This window comes from Acipenser ruthenus, chromosome 8 (assembly GCF_902713425.1).
Source record: "Acipenser ruthenus chromosome 8, fAciRut3.2 maternal haplotype, whole genome shotgun sequence".
NCBI classification, from domain to species: domain Eukaryota; kingdom Metazoa; phylum Chordata; class Actinopteri; order Acipenseriformes; family Acipenseridae; genus Acipenser; species Acipenser ruthenus.
In genome coordinates, this window is record NC_081196.1 from 42752773 (window position 1) to 42777487 (window position 24715).

Consider the following 24715-nt stretch of genomic DNA (forward strand, 5'->3'; position numbering starts at 1 on the left):
AGTACAAAGTATCACATTACACAATATCACCTTACAGATAAGAGCAGTTATAAAGCACAGTAAAATCAGTAGAAAATAAGATCAAATTCAAATAACAGCAAAATAAAGAATACAGTAAATAATTACATTTACGAGTGAATTTGACTAAGAGCTGTTAAACTTACAGTAAAGCTATTTGCTTATAAGAGTAAGTTCCGTTAAGAGTACGTAGTATGTACAATAAACAGAGCAGAGGGCGGATACAGTTAATCTGCTGGTGTTGGCAGAGCGGAGGGGGCAAGAGGGGATGTAGTCTGGAGGGAGCAGAAAGGTCGAGGCAGCGATAGGTGAGTACAAGAGTTGAATTGTAGAGTTGAATTGAGTTTTGGACGGATAGCAGAGGCAGGGAGGCCAGCCAGGAGGGAGTTGCAGTAATCAAGGTGTGACAGTACCAGGGTCTGAACTAGGAGCTGCGTCGAGTAATTAGTGAAGAAGGGGCGAATTCTGGATATGTTGCTGAGGAAAAAGCGACAAGAGCGTGTCATAGTAGAGATGTGCTGAGAGAGGGAGTGGTCGAGGTTGACAGAGAGGTTCTTGCTGGATGAGGAGGGAGAGAGGTAAGGAGATCAACGGTGGGGGAGGAATAGGGGGAAAGAAAAGGAGGTCTGATTTGGAGAGGTTGAGTTTGAGATGATGCGAGTGCATCCAGGAGGAGATGGCCTGTAGTACTGTATGTCATACATCAACTGTAGTACTGTATGTCAACAAAATCTTACCATTTTGATGGGTATTATTATTATTAATAATAATAATAATAATAATAATAATATTATTTTGCTTTTACTCAAACCAAATTTTCTGTTTTCTCTCAGCATGTCCAGTCTTACCTTTTCTTTTTAGCACTTGTAATACACTGTAACCAGTTTTGAAATTGTGGCAAATGACGCTGTTTTTGTAGTTCAATTTTAACCTTTTGTTCTTTGCTGGCTTTGTACAGTACTGTAACAATTACCTGTAGTGTCTTACTGTACAGGATGTGCAGTGCCACTAATAGACTAATTTGCTCAGCTTAGTTTCCCAGGATGAGCTAACACAGTATAGAAAAAGGCACTCTTGGAATGTCAGGAGGCTCACCACTTCAATGAATGGCAATAAAAATGTTCACACTTTTTGTGGGGCAAAACTAAGGTGTGTGGTTGTTGAGGCAAAAATGGAGTGAGGAAATAATGATCTGGAACCTGTTTTTAGATGTTTTATATAACCAGGTGATGCTAGGGTGCTAAATCTGTGCAGCAATGCTTAAATGAAACCAATTTTTTATTTAGATTTGTCAGCACTGTTGAAAAATGAAATATCTTTTAGCATGATCTACTGTAGTACAGTAGTTTGTCATTTGTCACTTCTCCTTTCTACATGGGAGCTCTTATGTCCATGTGATACTGTAGCTGGTTCATAGAGCCTTCATCTACAGGCACTATCGCTATCAGAAAACGATTTTTCTAATTTTATTTTCTTAAAAAAAATCACACCCTACCCCCCCAAAATGGAAAAGCACAGTTACATTTTGATTAAGTTCCAGTCTGGTGGATCTGGGCATTGGCACAGAGTAAGTGGTTAAATCTCTTGGTGTGTGACAGGTTTTGTCCTGCTGCAGATGTATAGTAGCCTATCTGTTAATTATTTTCTGACATGCCATGAAGTGCCATCTGCTGCATGAATGATCTATTGGAATTGGAGTATATGTGATTCATCAAAAATGAAAAAAACAGTGAGTCACAATCCTGCTTCTTTAGACTTTTTCATTGAGGTTTATAAATACAAAATACGCTGAGACCCCACTGGCGTGATTAGTGTACTCCAAAAAAAAAAAAAACACAAAAAAAAACCTGTTGAGCTTTACAACTGTTTAAGAAAGGAGAACCTGAAGCATCCACCTCTGCTTCCAACGGTGCTGAAACAAGTGAATCTGAAAAAAAGAAATCAAAACCGATGAACAGTCAGTCAGTACAGTGACAGTTGGTCTACTGTACCTGATCTATGGATTTTGGTGAACAGGCAGTACAGTGACAGTTACTGTACCTGATGTATGGGTGTGAACTGGTGATGTCTTGCTCATTGGCTCAATTGAAATGTTCCCTTTGGCATCTGCAGACCCTAACGTCAACATCTTGTCAGATCTCATCTCCGTGCATCTTAAAACACCAAGACAAATTCAAATGCTGCTTCCTAACAGTCAATACAGAAGATTTAGACTGGGTGTGCAATCCATTCAGTTCTGTCATTGAAGGTGCAAGAAGAATTCACAGAGCTTAGGATGGACCGCACATTAAAAGAATATGTTTGCAGAGATGCCTTTGGACACATTTTGGTTACTTGTGGCGAAAGAATATCCAGTTTTTATAATATCCAGTTTTTATAATGAAAATAAAAATACACATTGTTTATTTACACGTAACTAAGCCTGCTTGCAATCTATACAGGAAGCTTGCATTGCACCAGCACCAACTGCAGCGTACAAAGCTTTATTTAACAGACACCATTCCAAGCAGTTGTCAGACACATTTTACTACTTCTAAAAATATTAATAATACTAATAATAATATGAACTTACACTTGTCCAGTGACCCCAGAGATTGGTTATGCCTCCATGATACGAGTCGCTTGCACAGTTTGCATTCAACTTTTTGTTTGGTTGTATGGGCATTTGACAAGAAAATCCCAAACAGCAGAGGGGTTTCGAGACATTTGTTTCAATACAGCTCAGGGTTTCCCCTGGGTTCTAGATTTTTGTAGTCACTAGTGACTAATCCTTTCTAAAAACATTAGTCACTCCAGATATTCAGTAGTCACTACTGGCGCACAGCTCAAGTCTTCAAGGGTGTTATGAATCCTGTTTTTATTTTATACCTTAAATCACTGTATTGACCAAAACATTTATTTAATTTAAACCGTTTTAATAATGCTCTACAGTTTAAATTGGTAATGTACAGCTGTAAAGATTTAGAACATTAAAATTCAAGAACCAGATTTATTTGCCCTGAAAAGCTACATACAGACACAGAATGCATTATGAATTACTTATACCATGTATGTCTTTTTACAATAAAAAGAAGAAAAAAACAGTGTTAGAATATTATATACAACCCATGGAAACAGAGTTTTCCAATAAGGCTGAAACTTTGCTGCTTGTTTTCTTTTTCTGTTATCTGACGCATGTGAGCTTTGTTTGTTCTTTTTTCTGGTGTTCCGAATCCAAGTCTTCATTTTCTACAACTTGTTGTTCTGTTTGTTCTGTTTCACTCTGCTGTGGCCACACTGAAAAAACGAGTGGATTTTCTTCTGCGACATTTTACAGTATTGGCTAACAGTTTTGTTTTTTAATTCGCGCGCACAAGTTTACCGCAATCATGTATTTATATTGATGATAAAGTTATAGAAAAGAAGGCAAAGTTCACTATCTACGCATCTCTACAGCTGGCCTCAATATGAAAACATATTACTGGCATTTTTAAATTATTGGTGACTAAAACGTACAGTACTGATGCTAATTAAAAACCAACAATAAAACTCTTACCTAGTATCAGTGTCATAGATGTCCCTGCTTGTTAACACACAAATCACTGATAATGGCAGGGAAATTGGAGAGAGCTTCAGTCGCAAGACATTTTTGGCGTTTTTAATCTTTGATGGTATTTCGCCTTGATCGCCATTTGGTAGTAATGTACTAGTATTGAGCAAACAATCCACATTTTTTCACTGGATTGAAAGCTAAAACTACTCTCACACCAGACGTAACGGCTTGTCAAACTAGACCGCATTACAATACTTTGGTTTCTGATTGGCCATACATTCTGTATTTTGAAATGTAGTACTTAAGTTACAATAAACTTTAATCGGGTCATTGAAAATAATAAAATATCGACTTGCAGGCATAAACGCACACAGGAAATAAAATGAGTTAAAGACTAGGCTTAGTTTTTTAAAATGTCTTTTTTTGTATCCCAGACAAACTGCAGTAACCGCCCAACTGTTTATACATTTAAACAACAGGGCTTATTTAAAATGTACATATTTAATATGTAAATTAGCCACGTGTGCACTGAACGCTGTCACAGCACGTCAGTCTGGTGTTAGTGATTAAACGCTGATTACGTGACAAAAGTTTGCAATAGATTGGCAAGTGGTACTGAATAAAATGCGTTGTCTGCCATTTCAGAATTTTTCTCGAGTACCCCAGTTTGAAAACTGCTAGAAGAAACCACATTACCAACAGATACAGTTTAATAGTAGTAGTATTTAAATGCCGTTGTCCTGACTGGTAAATTCTTCCAGCTTCCCCTTTTATTTTGACAATTTCCATATAAAAAATGACATTTTTATCTTGACATTTTTCATTCTTAGCCACCAAGTAAATATTTTGGACAGTTTTCAAAACAATTGTTGCTTTATTTTTACACGTTGGTGTTGATAATATGATAAACAAGTATATCTGCTTCAGGTTAAATGATGGCCCGTGTTACACAGAACACTACAAGTGAAATGTCAAATATACACTGTATTTCGTTGGTTTTGTGGATTTGCTATGTTTTTAAATTATTTTAATACTGCACATAATTATATAGTTTAGAAAATGATACTTACCAAAACCATGCTGTACGTGAACTGTATTACATAAGAATTTCCTTTATTCCGATTCCAGTGGTGTTTTCTCAATGCAAGATGTATTGTAGGCATATATACAGTGCCGTATAAAACCACATACACTGTATATATACAATTTTATCATGCTCGTTATAGGCCTACTGGCGAAATGGTCAAGAGACAGTTTGTGCTTAACACATACGGAATAATTTTGGCCCTGAATTTTAGCATTTTTGGTCATAGAAAAGACACATTTCACATATTTTATAACGTTACCGTAGGCTACTTTTTTTTCTTTTTTTAGGTAATGATGCGTTTTCGTTTCACAAATCTTCTGCAGACAGCATTTTTAAGCACACCTATAATAACCTATATTTCAACAGTCACTGCCGAAGCTTATTACTTATTCTTCCAGAAGTAATGGTCGGGTGTAACGGATACAAGGTTATATTTGCGCCGGGCCATGTTATTAGCAAGCCTGATGTTGTTGTCCATGCTTTACTGTGAAACTGCCTGTGTAACCAGGGCGGGTGTGAGTGCGGGGGTGCGCATTCTACTGGACTGGAGAATAAAAGCACGGGAGTTTAATTATGAAAACGCAAGTGTAAAGAAACAAGTAAAAAAGATTAGCCTGTCGTCAGACATGTCATGGTAATACAACATACATTCATTTACTGCGTATTGGTATTGATTGCGTCTGGTCAGGGAAGGGGGACACACGAGCGCGTTAAGAGAATTTCAGCGGGACATTGGCGCAATGGCGCTAACACTGCGGATGCAAAGGTTTGAGCAGAACTCTCTAATCGTGAAAGCGCAGCGGCAGAAGCTGTCAGGTTGCAAAGAATAATGCGAGGCTGAAAGCTACAGCAGCACCGAGTACAGCCTCATAAAGCGGTCTGGGTTACCATGGTAACTGAGGCGCTGAATGGCTGACTGCATTTACGTCGCTTACCACGGGATGAGAATGTTGCAGAGTCAATGAATCGATGAGGCCGAGGCGCTGATCTGATCAGCAGCAGTGACTCTATGGTTTAGCGATCCCTTCTTTTAAAGAACGAGACGTTGTGTGTGACTTTAACAAAAGGGATTTTTTTTTATAGTACAAACAGAAACGATCGTCACTAGTGACGATTCCACTTTTTTTTTGTCGTCACTTTCAAAAAACATTCGCAAATTACGAGAGTGACGAGCGACAGCGAAACCCCTGATACAGCTTACGCTATACAGCGCTTTCCTGTCGAGATGGAGAATGAAGAAATTAAAGGTTTGCCTCTGGATAACGCGAGCTGGAGCAGGGAGGGGCGGATGGTTCTCAGTTTTCGAAATTAAAATTATTAGTGTCAGCGTATATTTTGTATGTTTCAAATATATTCTACCGTACACTAGGCATTCAGTGCACATTTTACTGAAGCAATACAGCCACTAGAGTTACGAGCCCACTGCTTTGGATACTATACCCTGCTCCATGCACAGCAACGGCACTAGAGTTGCTACGTATAACGATTTGGTAGCAGATTTTAATAACAACATTTGTTTACATAATATGCAGGATACAAATCAAAAAGATCGAATTTTGCATGCGAGTGCCATTTAATGTGTGATTTATAGTATTCACACATTGTCAAACAGTTTCTGTTAACGGGAAGAAAAAAACAAACAAAAAAAACACAGTGCGTGAAACCGTCTGACAAACCTTCGAAGGTTTAGAACAATCGAATCCCTGGCTAGCGAACGAACCTTCGAACCTTCAGACGCAGCCCTTTCATGTCACAGTTGCCTTTTCGGGATAATGCCAATTTATTGACTACAGATACAAAAGTTCAGACAAATGTCATGACAACCAGTTGCTGTCATTAATGTATTGCTTTTCCACAGGCTACTTTCCAACCCTCTTCGGTCTTTACAGTGTGGACAGGGCAAGCTGTGTAGATGCTTGACTGGGTTCACATAAGCTTCCATGTGTATAAAGTAACGGATATGATAAATAACCCGGTTGACTTGCCCTCCCCTGGGATTCTAACTAAAGAGAGAATGGCAATGGGATTCTCTTGCCGCAGTTCCTTGGCTAACTGATATGTTGATAACTTATAGCCGCCTGTGGTTCTGCTGTTTATGTGTTTGTAACAGTTGTTATAGTTGGGACAGTTTGGCTTGTGGTACTTGTAGGACCTGATGTCAAAATATTATCTCAGGAGCCACTTGCACCGTATGTTACTCTTGCATATCATATCCTGTACTTTTAAAGGGAATCCCCTGAAATAATTATTTCGAAAAATAGCCTATATTATTTCTTCTCATTCATGATATTAGATGAGGTGCTGTGTATTGTTCTATTGTATCTATTAAATTTAGTCGTTGCCAATTATTTTTATTATTTTCTCCCAATTTGGACTGGCCAATTAATTTATTATGCTCAGCTCACTGCTACCACCCCTGCGCTGATTCGGGAGGGCGAAGACGAACACACACTGTCCTCCGAAGCATGTGCCGTCAGCCGACCGCTTTTTTTCACACTGGACTCACCATGCAGTCACCCAAGAGCTACAGCGTCGGAGGACAACGCAGCTCTCGGGCAGCTTACAGGCAAGCCCGCAGGCGCCCAGCCAGACTACAGGGGTCGCTGGTGCACGGTGAGCCGAGGACACCCTGGCCGACCTAACCCTCCCTCCCCCCGGGCGACGCTCGGCCAATTGAGCGCTGCCCCCTCGGAGCTCCCGTCCTTGGTCGGCAAAGGAATAGCCTGGACTCAAACTCGCGACGTCCAGACTATAGGACGCATCCTGCACTCAAGTGCTTTTACTGGATGTGCCGCTCGGGTGCCCCTGGTGCTGTGTATTGTAAATGCATTGAACATATTTTTCTGGGAATATGTAAACTTAAAAGTAGGAATTCACTAATAATCAAACTGGAATCTGTGCCAATTATTGATAAAATGCCGTAATCTATAATCAGCATTTACCTGTCATTATCATATTATTATTATTATTATTATTATTATTATTATTATTATTATTATTATTATTATTATTATTATTATTTGCCCTTTTTCAATGGTGTAGCCAAGCTGAAACATGCTTTGTAGAGATATTTTAAAATTAAAGATTCCAATATTTTGAATTCAAAAGCTCCATGTCAGGTCTATGATGTTATACTTTATCATGGGAGTCAGACATTGTCATCCCATGCCTGGTGGTATCCCCATCAATCAAGCACAAAATAAGATGGTCCCAATTTTCAAATAGAAGCAGCAACTCAAGCATTGGTCACAGCACACTGAGGTGGGTGTGGCACTGTATGAAGTGCAATACAATGTGTAACTTCTAACGATTTATGAACATAGTTTCTGAAAACACTGTATGCTTGGGGTTTTCCACTTCTGTTCCATCTTCAAATTCCGTCGGAATGTAGTACATTTATATACTGTACTTCATTAAATATTTCAAAATTACAAAGTTTTCCAATTTAAGTCTCTATTGGTATTCTAATAGTGCACACATTTTTTTAAAATTTATTTTTATGGTAACTGCTGTATTTCATGTTTACAATGTTAAATGGAAGTGCAATATAAATACTGCTATACCAGTGGTTCCCAACCTGTGGTCTGTGAGTAAATTGCAGGTGGTCCGTGAACAAAACTCCCAAAATTCGTTTATGCAGTTCTTGCAAAAACACATTTCTATAGAATCACATGTTGTGCTACTACTCGGCAATACAACAAACAGCTTAACCACGTGATATATAATTATAAGATATGTCAGAAGTCTGCATTGACTGAAACAGCTTTCAACTGTGAAACAAATAGTAAGTATCAATAAATGATACTATATGCCAAAAGGAAATTCTAATAACACTACTTTTGGAAATAATGTGTATAGTCTGTTCTTGACGCTGTTAAATTTAACCAAAATGCTATAAATCCTATTGACTGTGTGCCACCAATCCTGTTTTAATTTACATGTCATGGCCCAACAGAAGTGGTAAGTAACATCCTATACGCTCTCCAATCATTTTTTTAATTTTTCAAATTGCTTCCCACCCACCTCGTCTTTTATATTCCGGTGTTTTTTATATGTACATCGAGCGAAGTCAGCAAATGATAAGTTGCGTTGGAAATGGATAGATTAATTTACTACACTAGGTAACGGTTGCAGGGTCCAGTACTGGCATTTACATTTACTGGATATGAGGATGACCCAAGCCCCAGTGCATTATTTATCAGGAAGTTTTGTCAAACAAAACTCTTAAACCTGCAAAATTGAGATGCCATTTATCTACAGAGCATTCAGAATGCCACTGTGCTGTACAGTTTGAAAAAAGCGGATTTTAGGCTTGAAAACCCAGATTTATAAATGTAGCGCGACCCCTGAATACTGTGCCACTAATTGTGTCAATCCACCTAACAGTGCATGAATATGCATTTATAAGTTTCATGTCAGTAAACATGTCATGTGCTATTTGATTTACCTTTGTTATGCTAAATCCACTACTGGCAGATTTGTATCAGTTCTGTTTAAAGCTTAAATACAATTTAAAATGCACAGAAATTATAGTTTACAGCGTTGTACCATGGCTGGTTCTTCTACATTAAAAACTGAAACGTGTGTTTAAAATACCTTGAAGGCATGAAGCACATCGATGTCTAAAAGCATTAGATGTCCTATTCTCATGAAGGTGAGTTGGCCCCTGGCCTAACTGCATTCTTTAAATAAAGGAAGTTCCCAATTCTTTCTTGCCTGGGAGGTGGGGGTGGGGGGGGGATGTACTCAAGTCACTTGGGCAGCATATTAAACAAGAATATTGCCACCAAACAGAATAGTATCAGCCTCATTGTAAAGATGACCATGAATAAATGAATAATATAGTACAAGACTGTGTGATACAGTTACTGAACACATGAGTTTGTTTCATTTATAGGCTCCCATCTCTTCATAAATCATGCATATTCATTTCACCACTTACAGTACCATAGAAGCTGCTGTAAGTAGCTATTTCCTGCCTCAAACCCTGAGGATTTTTTTAAATGGTTTTGAATGCAAATTAGACATTGCTTCTGTTCCTGGCCATGTTTTTCCTTATACAGTATGTGGCTTCCTTAATTGCATTGCGAATTTTACATTTACATTTTGTACTACAGGTATTAAATCCTCAAAGAACAATTTGGCATATATGTAAGATTATATTTTAACTGATGGATTCTTCTTGTTTAGATTTACTGTTATCACATCACTTTTTATTCTATGTGGTATTTGTTACATTCACTGAAGGAGCTTTATTGAGACCACAAGAGTGCCGGGATATTATGACTTTAACAGATTAGAATACAAGGTAAATCTAAACAATATAAGTAAGCAATAAGACCTGACACAGAGGGCATTGCACGACCGTTTGGGTAATGGGGCCCGAGGCTTGAAAACCCAGATTTATAAATGTAGTGTGACCCATGAATACTGTGCCATTAATTTTGGCAATCCACACCCCACCCCCGCCCTCCAGGGGATGAGCGAAGTATGTTTTTGACGGTTGCATAAAATTCTCTGTATTCCCTTTAACCAGTCACGAAAAACATTAATTACCCGATGTGTTTGTTTTCTGGTATTTTTTTTTTGTTCATTAAATCAAGTCGCTGTTGGGTAAGGCTCCTATGTTTACCATTACTTGTAGTAGTACTGATGGTAGGTTTTTCAGTTTGTCCGACAGTACTTCTCTCTGTATGAATTACAGCAACTGTAGACATCTCAGAGGTGATCATATTTTCTGGGATGTTTTGATTTAACCATTGCTCTATTGACATGTTATTAAAAAGGTTGAAATTTACTTTAAACGGCATTTTGTTAATAGCTGATGTAACTACCTATATTGGTTACTATAAAAAAAAGTCTGTGTACTACTGTGTTTGCTCTTTCATTTGTTCTAAAAGGGGGAATTTGCAGTACAGTATGTGCTACTTCTGTGGACAAGGAGTTTAAGATCTTTGAGCAGCATTGACCCTTTCATGCTTCCTGTTTTGAGTGCTGCACTGAAAGAAACAATTATGACAAATTTAACATGATTGTGGAACTCCTGCAGATTTTAGAGTAAAAAATAGTGAATAGTAAATCATTCCATAACATTTCTTTAAAAAATAAATTCTGAATAATACCTTCTAATACGCCAAGTGCCACCTGCTTTTAGTACTGTAAGCCATGCAAACCATTATATTGCAGTATTGTTTATTCACCCATGGTGTAGATTTGAACATGGAAACTAATAGAGTTTAATATCTGTGTAAGAAATACTGCATCAGCCTTGTGATTTGTTTGCAGCAGATTTGCATATTATTGTTTTTTACATTTTTATTTATTTATTTATTTATTTATTTATTTATTTAAATCCTAGGGCAATGTTCACAGAATGGATGCATGCAATATAGACATGCACACTATAATGATTGCTTATTGAGTTTATAGACATCCTATATTCTCCTCATTGTATAAGCTACTTTTTATAATTTATTAAAACACAGATGTGGGTTAGTTTTCCATCTGTTTAATTTGAGTACAGTTTTATCTTTAAAAGCACATGTTAAACATTTGGTGAAAAAATGGTTTCTTGGGCATTAACTTATTCCTACTGCATAAGTTGCAGAAGCATGCCTGTATTAATGACAGAATAGTACATGTCCCTACAGCTAAAACTACATGTGGGGTATACACTGTACCTACTGTATTAAGCCCACCAAATCTGCTTTGAGCATTTATTTAGATACATAGCCAATAAAGAGTGGTGTACATGAAAGATACATCTCTAAGTCACTGGTTCCTGACTTAATACCCATCAATAATATTAAAAAAATTGCAAAATCTGTACCAATCTGCCAAAGGCTGGGGAAGCCTATTGTTATTGCTGTGTTTATTATTATTATTATTATTATTATTATTATTATTATTATTATTATTATTATTATTATTCCCAAACAACATTGCAGAGTTATGAAAACGCATACGTAAGTAGATGCCTATGGCTGGACAACCAGACTGGCGTCCCCAAATGAAAAAGTCACATGGTACGACCGCCATATTGGATCTCGTGGAAATTTTGGGAATTGTTCAAAACTCTTGCCGTTAAAAACAACTTAAGGTGGAACTATGACAATGGCAGCAGATAGTGCAGCAATGGCCTATAAGAAACATATGTTCAATCGAGGTTGATTGAACAATTACTTTGCCCACTACGCTGGATTGGCGCCAAATATTCAACAATCTTCTTGTCTTAAACCGCAACGTCAGTCGATACCTAAATTGGCACGCATGTTCACGACCAGGTCCTTTCTACTGTTTGTAAAATCCACGGCTGCGATGCTGGCTCCGGGGATCAACCACAGTGCGGTCTCCCCAGCGCATCAGCATGACAACCGTCTGGATTGAGCTAAGTAGGGTACTTCCATCCTCCGTGTTTCGTCGACTAGCCCATGACACCTCATACATGGGAAATTCCGCGAGTTGTCACAAGCGGTATCACATGGAGATAAATGGGAACCTTTAGTTAGCTACTGTATATATTTCATGCATACAGATGACCTTGTGATCTTCAACCACACACAGTAACAACTTCATTTTTTATGGTTACGATGAGAACAATATTGAAAAGTACAGTGATAGTAATCAGTAACCTTGAAAGCTGTTTACATTATTATTGCCATTCCATAAAGTAGGTTTTTGTTAAGCCGCACTATAGGGTAGTTCAGATGTTTGCAAGGCTGTACAAGCCACTACCTCTGTCTCTCTTACCATCGTACAGTTTCCATTAACAATGAGTTCCTTTTCTTTTTAATTTAATGTTAAGTGTTTGAGTGTGCTGACAGGAATTGATCCACAGCTACAGAAATAAAAGGGGAAATACTTAAGTTGTTATTATCATCCTTGTTAATGTGGTCTATTAATGATATAAAACAGTGGAAAATATATTATACCACTGTTGTTTAACTATATTTTAATCTTGGTGATCTTTCTGGCCATGGGTGATTTAACAATACAGTGAAAACAGGGTGGAAAAAGTAATGCAAGCTTGGGATGGTTATGAAGATCCGCTGGTGTTTAGAACATTTAATGTATTAGACAGTTTCTTCTCCAAATGATGCAAGATTTGTATTTAATATCCACAAAAATACCTCTCTCTAATCTTCCAATGGCTTTGCCTAAATGTACTGTGTAACGAGCTGCTTTGAAATACTGTATTTAAAAAAAAAAAATGTAAAGTGTATCCTACATATCAATTAATTTCTGATTAATTTAAATAATAATAAATAGACAAAGAATGTAGACTTGTACTGTAAACTGATATTGCCAATGTTGGCTATATAGTAATCAAAAAATATATATGCTGGATATCGTCTAAAACTGGTGGTCAGAGGGGTCACAAAACAGTCATATCACAAGCATAATTCTTTTTATTTATGTTGTATACCTGCTTAGTCAATTTCTGAGTTATGCTAGTCCACCAGAAAAATAATAATATTTTGTTTTTGTAATGTAACAAATCTACATAGAGAAGTATTTTTATAATATATTAAGAAAGGGATATTTTAGGGGACTTACTTCTCAGTTCGAAATGTTTGAGAACTAGTGGTTTATAACATTCCAGTACACCCGAAGAAGGCACAAGCTGAAAGACGTGTCTACTTGACTTCTTATAGCTTTACATTAACATCCTAGTTGAAGGAACATATCTATTTGACTCTCACACTAGTTTTTTAGTGGCTATGTTTGGTTTTTTTTATTTGGAATTTTGCTGACGTAAATACAGGATGTCACTGAGATGTTGCCACAAAGTTCTCACTTTTCACTCAATAAATAACAAGAAATACTGATAAGGAACTACTACAAGGCGATAATCTAGACTGCTACTGAATCTGAAAATACAGACCTGTCCCTTTTTGCTTTTTAGGGACTGGAACCTTCGGACGTGTCTTTCTGGTAAAGGAAAAGAAAACAAGAGGATATTTTGCACTGAAAGCAATGAAAATTCCTGATGTCATTCGATTAAAGCAGGAACAGCATGTACAGAATGAAAAGGCAGTATTATCGGAGGTTAACCACCCTTTTCTAATCAGATTGTAAGTGTCAGTTTAACACCTGTTGGCCAGGAGTTACCAGTTTAATCATGTGGGGGTGAAGGTTTTCAATGTATAAAAACATTTAACTGCACATTTATAGAGAAATCTGTCATTTTGATATACAGTACAGGGCTGGCATGAAGTTGCTTGGGGTACTGTATAACGTGACACAATGCTAAATGAATGAGCTGAGGTCTCAAACGCCCAGCTTTATATCTGTCTATACAGTAGTTAATTACCCATGTGATGAGCGTCCCCTATTGGCTATTTTTTGTATTGCATTGTGTTCCCAAAATTCAGTTCTCTACTGTGTGTCAGCAAAATAAGCTATGGTACAGTGTGTGTGTGATTATACCCCATAGCAAGCCACCTTGTTACAGGAACTTATTCCTTAATAATATGAGGATCGGTCTCCACGACAGACACTTGATTAGCAGAAGGCTATTGCTTGGCAACCTTTTGTCTGGTTTTGATTACTACAGTATGATATACATCCACACTATGTAGAAGTACATTTTGTAATTTTTCATTTTAGTATAATGCTAATGATGATCAATTACATCTATTGATGGACCTCCTTTAGGAATTGCATTTCAAAATGCTAGTTCTGGGATTTCCATGAATAAATTATAGCTTTAAGTAAAAGTTGTGTTGTATTGTGTTTGTATATCATTGGCAATTGGGTAAAAACACATTTGTCAATCCTTATGAAAGCCGATATTCTGTACCTTGTTTTCTTCATGTAGTACTTTTCTCTTAAGAGTAAAGTCTGCAAGTCAGGTAATATGTGTGTGTGTGTGTGTGTGTGTGTGTGTATAACTGCAGTGTACAAGAATGATACTTTTTTTTTTGCATGTACACAAAAGCCCTTCAGCTGATTAAAGTAAATTATTTTCTAAATCATTTATTTATATTGTTTAGAGATTTTTCTGCAATAATACTATGGCTCTTCTGCCTTAAAATGTGCATTTTAGCAGATGTTCCATGTTTCCTAAAATGATGATGCTCTTGCTCTTGCAGATTTTGGACCCATCACGACGAGTGTTTTTTATATATGCTAATGGACTATGTGCCCGGCGGTGAACTCTTCAGTTACTTACGCAACATGGGGCGCTTCAACAACAGCACGGGACTGTTTTATTCTGCAGAGATCGTATGTGCAATAGAATACCTACACTCCAAGGAAATCGTTTACAGAGACTTAAAACCTGAGAATATATTACTGGACAGAGAAGGCCATATCAGGCTTACAGACTTTGGATTTGCTAAAAAGTTGGTGGATAGGTATGTATTGGTGTAAAGTCAGCAGGTATCTATATTTTTACAAGTGCTTACAGACCATAGGGAAGTGTATATTTCACACAGTGCTTTTTGAGGACTGAGGGAGCTGCACCTTTTGACCTTATAAAATAGAAGGGCGAGAGGAGAGGAGAGATACAAAAAAAAGTCATTCGCATACACTGTTTTAAGCTTAGCACAGGGACCAGGACCAGAGGGCAACATTGGAAGTTCAATAAAGCCTGATTCAAGGGTTGCCATGCCATGTTGTTTCTGTCGATTCTTTGGGGTCCTTCAGTAGCTGTCTGGATACTGTACTGGACAAGCATGAATGGGCAGAATGGCCTCCTCTTGTTTTTTATCTTTTCCTATCTCACAATACTGTATGATTTTAAGTTAAAAAATATTTAGTTGGAGCACACAATGTACTGCTTTAGCAGTTCCACCCATTTTCTGGGAGCTGAATGGACATGTATGCCCACCATTCAGTTTGGCAGATTTAAATGCAGATGACTCAGTTGGGTTTATAAATAATTAGCTGCTTTCTTTTCATTGTCCATTTCTTTGCTTTTGCTACAGTATATTTGTATGTAAAAACTGATTTTTGTTAGGCTAGTTTTTTGTTGGCACCATGGCATGGCAATGTGTATTTTAAAAGGTCACCTTTTGAACTAATTCTCAAGAACATTCAACCCAAAAGATATACTTGGTAAAACGTATTTTTTCATCAGGATGTGTGCTGAATTGCTTTGTGGATGTCCGCATTTCACAAGAAACAATTCATCATTTACAAAAAAAAAAAAAAAACTTTTTATAACATCAATAAGCACTTTCTTTCCTGGTCTGAAACCAAAAGTAAACACAACCTGTTATAAACAAATGTCTTTTAATATGTTGTTTTAAAGTAGCAAAAAAGAAACATGTCAGTTCTTTTAGGCTATATAAATATGTGAGATATCCTTTTTTTTTTTTTTTTAAACTAAGATTTAACTGAGAAGATGAAACTGAAGAGGGAGGGGGTGTACAGCCATTATCTCTTGTTTTGAGTTTGGAATAAAGAGATAAACCTGTTTTAAGGGTTTCTGCATTCCACTTAGCCTTTGACAACATTGACATTGGCAGTACTGGTTCAACATCTTTTACCACCTCTGTAGAAGGATGACCTGTCTGCTTGTAGAAGTTGCATTGAAATGAAACTATTCCCATTTTCAAGAGGGTCCTAGGGGTTAATAGGGTTACATCTTTAACAATCCAAACAACATTCACACAATCAATAGACATGATTGTAATAACTACTGACGTCATACCATTTAATTAAAACAGTTACATCCTAGACAAAGTGATTCTGGAAGCTTTTTTTTTTTTAAAGCAAACTTACAGACACTACTTTCATTTTACTTTTAGCTAAGCTTGATTAACTGTACAGTAGGCCCTCAAAGGTCTGTGCATTATAAACTTGCACAGATGATCTGCTGTGTCTTTGATTATGTTTTTCTCGTTACGTTCAAGTTTATAAACCACAGAAGAGAAATTAAAGAAATAAAGCAAAACCGTAGCTTTAAAGTTGAAAAGTGATGGGTAAACAATACTGCAGGACACAGTAATTAGATGAGCGGCCATATCACCTAAAACACGCATGTAGTGAAAATCCATTGTCAATGAAAAAGAAACGAGTTCTCCCTTCATAAAAATAATCCAGAAAAAAAATAAACAAATGTCTTTTAATATGTTGTTTTAAAGTAGCAAAAAAGAAACATGTCAGTTCTTTTAGGCTATATAAATATGTGAGAGATCCTTTTTTTTTTTTTTTTTAAACTAAGATTTAACTGAGAATTTTGTAAAGCCGTTATGGACCTTTACATTAGGTTATAGTTTTTGTAGGATCACAGAAGCTGTGAATGCTGGCAAGCTGAGTACCTTAGTCTAGTCTATAAGAATGTACCGACAGATGCTCAAACAAGTGTGCTGCTCATGCTCCAAAGTGGACAGTATCCTTTCATATTGCTAACGCGTGTGTTCAGGTATACATGCTAACTGGTAAATGTTTAGATCTAATCAACAGGCATGCTTTAGCACAGGAGTGACCAGGACGTCGATCACGGTCGACCAGTCGATCCCGAACTCATTTCTAGTAGACGGTAGAAAATTTAAAAAACTTATGCGGTTAAGACTTATTTTGCCAACTCACAACGGGGGCATATTATAACCCCTTCCCGGGATTCCGGTCGCTCGTGGTTACTGTTCAATAATCACACAAGGTGGTGCTGCTTAACTCAACTTTATTAACTGGTGCTGTATGTATAGTAGCTAATGCTATCAGTTACTGCTACTATTTTCTCACAGTTTCACTATTACATCACACATATACAATTACAGTAATCTGGCTGCACAGTGAGGTGTTGGCCTAATCAGGAAGTGCTACTGCTGACCTCGTGTGGAAGTTATTTGAAAAAGGGTAAATCACCACCTGGCAATAACACAGTCCTGAAGCACTGTATACTTTGCTAACACTCCCCTAGCTAGGTTTGGTATATTATTTACTGTTTATTTCACTTTCTAGTCACTTCATAGCTCAGTTCGGATTTGGCAGTCTTCTCCACACACTCGGGTCCACAGGCACCACCCCCTTCCACTTCTTGCACCATTACTGCACAGCCATAAGATACAAACAGCTTGACTGACATACAATTTGACCAACCCATTGTTTATAATATCTTTCTCTCACCATTGCTGCGTTGCTAAGATTTCACACTTTCGCTTACCGGTTGATATGATACTTGTGAGTTGCAATTTTTTACAGTTTATAGAGAATTTTTTTTTTTTTCTATAACATTGCGGTGAAGGCCTTAATATGAGTGCTGGACCAAGCAGCAAGAAACTAAAAATGTTTTAGTTTCAGTGAGTGTGAGGAAGATCTATTTTTTCAGCACTGTAAATTCAAAGTGTGTGTGTCTGATCTGCCGTTCAAGCGTAGCTCTTGTCAAGAGGCATTTCAAAACTGTTCACAAGAAGTATGGGAGTGACTTTACGGCTAACGGTGAATTACGTAAGACACAAGTGAAAGAATTGAAGTCTCAACTTGCTGCCCAACAATTTATCTTTACAAGGCCCATCTCGAAATCAAAGGCAGCCACGATTGCATCATTCCAGGTGAGTCACGTACTAGCTAAGCACAAGAAACCGTTCAAGGATGAGGAAATGGTAAAGGTTTTAGAGGCAGCAGACTCATTGTTTAATTTCAAAAACAAACCTGAAATCATTTCAGCTATTAAGGACTTTCAGCTATCCAGAAATAGTGTTACATGGCATCCAGAAGTGATGGGTGGGGATTTGAGGGAGCAAATAAAGAAAGACATGAATGAGTGTTTGTTTTTTTCGCTTCAATTTGACAACTCGACAGATGCGATCGACACATCTCAGTTGTGCATTTTCATTAGAGTGGTGTTTGAATATGTAACCGCTAAAGAGGATCTGCTCAAAATCATACCGTTGAAAGGAAAAACTCAAGGGGAGGACATTATTCAGACAGTAAAGGACTTTATTATTAACACACAGTTACCCATTTACAAACTTGTGTCCATAACCACGGATGGAGCACCAGCCATGACTGGCCGTACCAATGGGTTCATTGCTATTTGCAAAAATGATGATGACTTCCCTGACTTCTTTAGTTATCACTGCATAATTCATCAGTGGGCTTTGTGTGGGAAAATGCTGAATATGAAAGATGTCATGGATATCGCGCTCAAGATTGTGTTCAATTCAGGCCAGAATTCTGCAGAGGCACCTTTTCAGGTCTCAACTGGAAAAAAGAGAAGCTGAACACACACACTTCTTGCTACACACAGATGTAAAGTGGCTTAGTAGAGGTCTCGAGATGCTGAATACAAGCAGTTGAAAGATGAGTGTGGCTTTTAGATTCCGCTTTTTTGATTGAAGTTACTGCTCGGCTGAGCGAACTCAATTTAGAGCTGCAAGAATAAGATAGAGATATTGTTGAAATGATTAGTTCTGTGATCACTTTTAAATAAAAATTAAAACGGCTGTCCTCACAACTGCAGTGGCAAGAACTGAGAAATTTCAGAAATATGATGTCAGAGCTAGAAAGCCAGGGAAAAGCAACTGCAAATTTTGCCAGTGATTGATATGTAGAACAGATGCACAGCATTACCACAGACTTTGACAGGCGCTTCCAAGACTTTGCAATGCTAGAACCCGTAGCAACATTTATGTGCTTTCCGTTTGGTGCAGAAGTGGATGTTGAAGAAATTGCATAGTTTCACATGGACACACCTTTTTTGACACTGCAAAGTGACCTCCATGTCAAATCAAGGGCATCAAAAGAACATTTTTCGAACCTTATCGTGGAGGAAAAATATCCAAATCTGAGAAAGTGCTATGTATTTGACAGCATTTTTTAGTTCCATCTACCTTTGCAAGGCAGCGTTCTCAAACATGAAGATCATCAAGTCCAAGCACCGGTCCATTCTAACAGATGACCACCTGGACGTCTACTTGAGGCTAGCAATCAGCAGCTACAATCCAGACTGAACACCTTGCTGACGCCATGCAGTGCAAATCATCCACATCAATTTAATAAGGTGAAGTTAATATTTCAGAATTTAAAAAAAAAAAGGTCCTTTATTGACATTCTGGCACTACTGTATTTTGCAGTATGTAGTGGTGGGGGTTGATTTAGAGGTTTTACTGTATGTAATAATTTGACACTTCATTGCTGGTAGACCGTGTTAGGATGAGGGTGGGAAAAGTAGATCCTATGCACCTAAAGTCTGGGCACCCCTGCTTTAGCATATATAAATAACTGAAATAATGATAATAATAATAAATGAAATTACTCACTAAGGAGTGTCATTATCGCGCCTGCTGTAGAAAGTCAATTAAAGGTGGTCGGTTTTTTATTTTTATTTGGTAGAGTGTGCAGTTAAGTCACGTTTTACTGTAACACTGAACAAGAGTGTTGGACACTGCAGCTTTAAACAATGTTTTCTCCTGAGCTCTACATTGCTATTAAAACGTCCCTCTTAAAAATAGCCTACTTTTGTGAGCACAGTTATCTTTTAGAAGGCACACCGTCAATTCATGATATCCTGGTTATTTTAATACAGCACCTCTGTCCTGGTAGCAGTAAGCACTGCCATCTAGTGGATATCAAAATTATAATTCAAATTTGAATCAAGCCGAAAATTCTAGCATTTAAAAAAAGGTTCAAATCAGAATGTTCCTCTTGTTATAAAAATACAGTAATTGTACTTTTATTACAGTGTCCATGTGAGTATTATTGCCGTAGTTGAACTGAGTGGTTTTGTTAATTGGCTCAGGCCTCATCTATACAATGCTTTGTATATAATGTGACTTATTTTGTGGTATAAAAATAGGTATTTCAAGATATTTCACAAAATAGCGTTGTCACAGTCAGTCACTTTATTATACAACAAATGTTCCTAAATATTTAAATGCCTACCTGAAAAACAGTAAATTTTAAATTGTAAAATATTTAGTTTATCTTTAGTTTATGTTCACCTTTTTAAAGACATTCTATTTTCACCATCGGTGAATTATCAAACAAAATAAAAAAAAATTGTAAAAATAAGACACGTGAAATATCTCCTTCTTGTACTGGACAGAGCGATCCTTAGCAGCTATTTGGAGACATTTTAAAGAAATCGCACAGCTCTATGGAGTGTTACCGGAAGCAACCTGAACTGGCTGCCAGGTTCCTAAATGCAGTGTAACAGGTAGTGCATCAATAAGGCAAATGTTTGCTGTATTTATTTTAAGCGATAACAAATTTGTATATTTGCGTTATTCTTTCAGAAATTTGAATTTTCACAGAGAACAACATATTACACGGCAATTGGTAAAAAATGTTATTGTTAGTCCGAGGGAACCACCTTTTTATGCCTGTTAATCTAACATCAGAACACAATGGGACCCACTGGCAGGGCCATTTTCGATAAAAACTACTGTGTACAATATGAGTTAAAAGAAGTGATAATAAATACACTTAATCAAAGTTATAGCATAGACAAGTAAAAAGTACCACATAACTGTGGTTTGTATTTCATCCCATTCTCACCATCCAATTTTCCAGCAGCAGGTGGTGCTTTCAATGATAAGCTAAAAAGCCTTAACTTCAAGAGTTCCATACTGTACAGTATGTGGGGGCTTTAATTAAAAGCTATCTGGACAACACTTTATTTTATATTATAGAACTATTATAAATCCTAAGCTAAACCATTCTGCAATAGGTAATATTATTATTATTATTTCTTAGCAGACGCCCTTATCCAGGGCGACTTACAATTGTTACAAGATATCACATTATTTCACATTATACAGATATCACATTATTTTTTTACATACAATTACCCATTTATACAGTTGGGTTTTTACTGGAGCAATCTAGGTAAAGTACCTTGCTCAACTTGGGTACAGCAGCACCTGGGGTTAAACCCACAATCCTCCGGTCAAGAGTCCAGAGCCCTAACCACTACTCCACACTGCTACCCAGCAATAGCACATTACTAGTCTGTGTTTATGCATTCACATTTTCAATAAAATGTTATTTTTAATGAGAGTCATATATTTTTATTCCAAGTGTTTTCGTGATTTGGCTAAGTGTAGTGGACAGTTTGTATAAACCGGTTGGTAAATAGTTGTATTGTTTCTTCAGGACATGGACTCTCTGTGGGACACCTGAATACCTTGCACCGGAAGTGATTCAGAGTAAAGGTCACGGCAGAGCGGTGGACTGGTGGGCTTTGGGAGTACTCATCTTTGAGATGCTCTCGGGGTACGTATCATGTATCTGTGTCATGTATCTGCATGTTCTATGGCAGTACTATTTCATTGTTCTTGCTAAATTAAAAACAAATTCCCACCATTAACACCCAATCACCCATCATATTGTTATTAATTATGTAGCTGAAGAAGGCATAATCCGAAACATATGGCTATGTCAAAATATTAGACAAAGGTTTTTGGAAATATGGGAGAATTGGAGTTGTCAGTTCTGATTTTGACTTCTCCTGTAAACCCAATTTCTTCCTCCAATTTATGTCCCGAGTACAGCCACCGCATATGATCACAAGCTCTTCCTGGGTAACGTTTTAGAGATAGACGGAAACCAGACTAGACTTATAAACATCGTTCAGGTTCACAGTTTCATGCTGGCACCCTATGTGAAATAAGCTCAATTATAACCTTTAATAGCGATCAATAAATCTCAAGCATATTGTAATTACCTCAGCCTGGTCTTTCTTGCTTCTCAGAATCCTCCTGATTTATAAGGCTGGAGGTGGTATTCAGATGTGAAATGAGCTGTTTAATATGCACAGGTAACAACACTAAAGTTTTGGGTACACAGGTCACAATCTAATATGTGCCAGTACATGCAATGGAACTGAATTGATATGATACTTTTTTATCTGTTGGAACGTGTACAGACAATAAATCACATTTATTCATATTTACTTGGCTGCTTTGCTGTGTGTGTTGAAGTGTATAAAGAAACCTTCCTGCAGATGGCATTGTGTATTCACATTAATATGAAGTGTTGTCCTGACTGAAATACGATACAAGTAAGTTCGCTTCCTCCATCGTGATATTCTAATTGTGTAAATTGCTGTCTCAGAGTAAACAGCCACTGGAGAGAAAGAGAAAAATAGTGTGTGTGTGTATTTATATGTGTGTGTATATATGTATACCTTACAGGAGGCAGTGTGGGCCAGTGGTTAAAGTCCAGGGCCTGTAACCAGAAGGTTGGTTCAAATCCCACCTCTGCCACTGACTGACTCACTGTGTGCCCCTGAGCAAGTCACTTAACCTCCTTGTGCTCCTGCGGATTAAATGTTAAATCAATGTCCTATTGTAAGTGACTCTGCATATAATGCACAGTTCACAGCCTACCTCTGTAAAGTGCTTTGTGATGGTGGTCCACGATGAAAGGTGCTGTTTTTTATTTTCTGTGCCTTAAGTTGCTAGAGATTATATGGGGTATTTTATCCCTTAAACAAGCAATAAAATAGTTGGAAGGATAAAATATTTTGCTTGCCTATATGATAAACAGATGTTTTTTTCCATTCATAACAAGGTAGAGTAGACACTTTCCTAATTTGAACATTTCCCCCTATTATTGAATGTTTTTGTTTGGCTGGTTGGTTGGTTTTTTTGTCATGCAAGCTGAGCGGGGGGCTTATTTATGTGAGCATTGGAAGTCAAGTTAAGGAAAAATATAGGTATTTAGAATAAGCTGGAGCCCTAAAGCAAAAAGACACAGAAGAGGATACCATTTATGCCAAAAAATAACTTCATAATTATGACCCCTTTTAATTCATGATGCATTAAGAGGAAATGCTGCAGTTTACCACTGAATCTTCAAGTAAAATTGAATGAGATCCACGACGTAAAGGTATATGCCTATGCAAATCCCTCCCTCTAATACATTAGATGGTAATTCCACTAGGGTGCAAGTGGCTGAATTTATATTGCTATTGGGTAAAGAAACCAAATACCTTAGTTTAATCTGAAACTTGTACAGTTTTTCTTAACATTTGTATTGACAACAGGTGGGTTAGACATTTCTAAGCTCCACTTCTGCTTCTGTAGAATATTGACAATTGGTCTCAGTAACTGTGTATGGTCTGGCTTGATCTTAATGTAAGACAAACGTTTGGGTAAAATATTTACCGTAGAATTTGAGAAACCGTATTAATCAGATCTTTCCTTACACGAAATGTACTGCATGTCCAGAGATATTCTCTTTAGCTCAGGAGTGAGAACGATTTCCTGATGTTATTTCTTACACATGGTAGTCTGTACGCAGAGCGGTACAATAGCCTCCTTTGCTCACATCTTTATCGACAGATTAGCAAATCATATAGTACAGTATGCCTGCTGGTTCCAGGGTGACAAAGTCCCCTATTCATCAGGACAGAGTTTTACAGATGTGGGAGGGATGGATAAATATCCATCGCCTTCCTTGTGCTGGAGTTATATTGTGCCTAATCCAAGCCTGTGTGATGAGTAAAGGAAAAACACACAGGCTTTTGTACAGTCAGGAAACCAGTGTTAACTTGGAGTCAGTGAGCCGAGATAACGTGGAATGTCCCGAAATAGTGGGCAGTGGGCCGAGACAATGAAATTCAGTACTGAAGGGCAGTAAAATCCTGTTCAGATGCAGGGAACAGTGCCTTTGAACTAGTGTGCTGTTTAAAAGCTTTTACATCTAAAGTGAAATTTGCACAATTCAGGAAATGTTTATCTATATAGGTATGTTGGGGAAATTAGTTAGAAACTGCTTCACAAGTAATTTTATGTATTATGTCATATATGAAAGTATTTGATACTAGCACCAAAAGTGTGAATCCCATAAATGGGAAATAAATAAATACACAAGTGTCCTTGGGATCCCAGGCAGTCTTGTTGAGTCAAGACATATCTCCCAGGATTTGACTGTCAATCTTACTGATCTGGATCAGACAACCCCCACCCCAGTCCCAGCCTCCCTTCCCTTCCCAGGGAAAGGGAGTTGACACCTGGTTAACACTCCATGCCTCAAATACTTCCTTATGAGTCATTTCAGTTCAGTGCTTTTTATTTATTTATTTATTTGTTTTTTATTTGATCATATTTTTGCTATGACTGAAGAGTATGTAATAGCACAAAAAGTGTTTGTAAAGTCATCCAGTAGATGGCAGTATTAAT

The 24715-nt window shown here is 37.4% G+C and overlaps 1 protein-coding gene across 3 annotated transcripts in view; it reads left to right on the forward strand.

Moving 5' to 3' along the window:
• LOC117406624 (cAMP-dependent protein kinase catalytic subunit PRKX) overlaps positions 1–24715 on the forward strand; it is a 56829-nt gene that overhangs the window by 6436 nt on the left and 25678 nt on the right. For 2 of the 3 annotated variants that reach the window (XM_059029019.1, XM_034010787.3), the window contains exons 2-4: positions 13543–13711; positions 14732–14995; positions 21684–21803. In XM_059029019.1, coding sequence (XP_058885002.1) covers positions 13543–13711; positions 14732–14995; positions 21684–21803 — 553 coding nt within the window. The remainder of the gene's footprint in view (positions 1–13542; positions 13712–14731; positions 14996–21683; positions 21804–24715) is intronic. The other variant, XM_059029020.1, reaches the window with a different exon arrangement.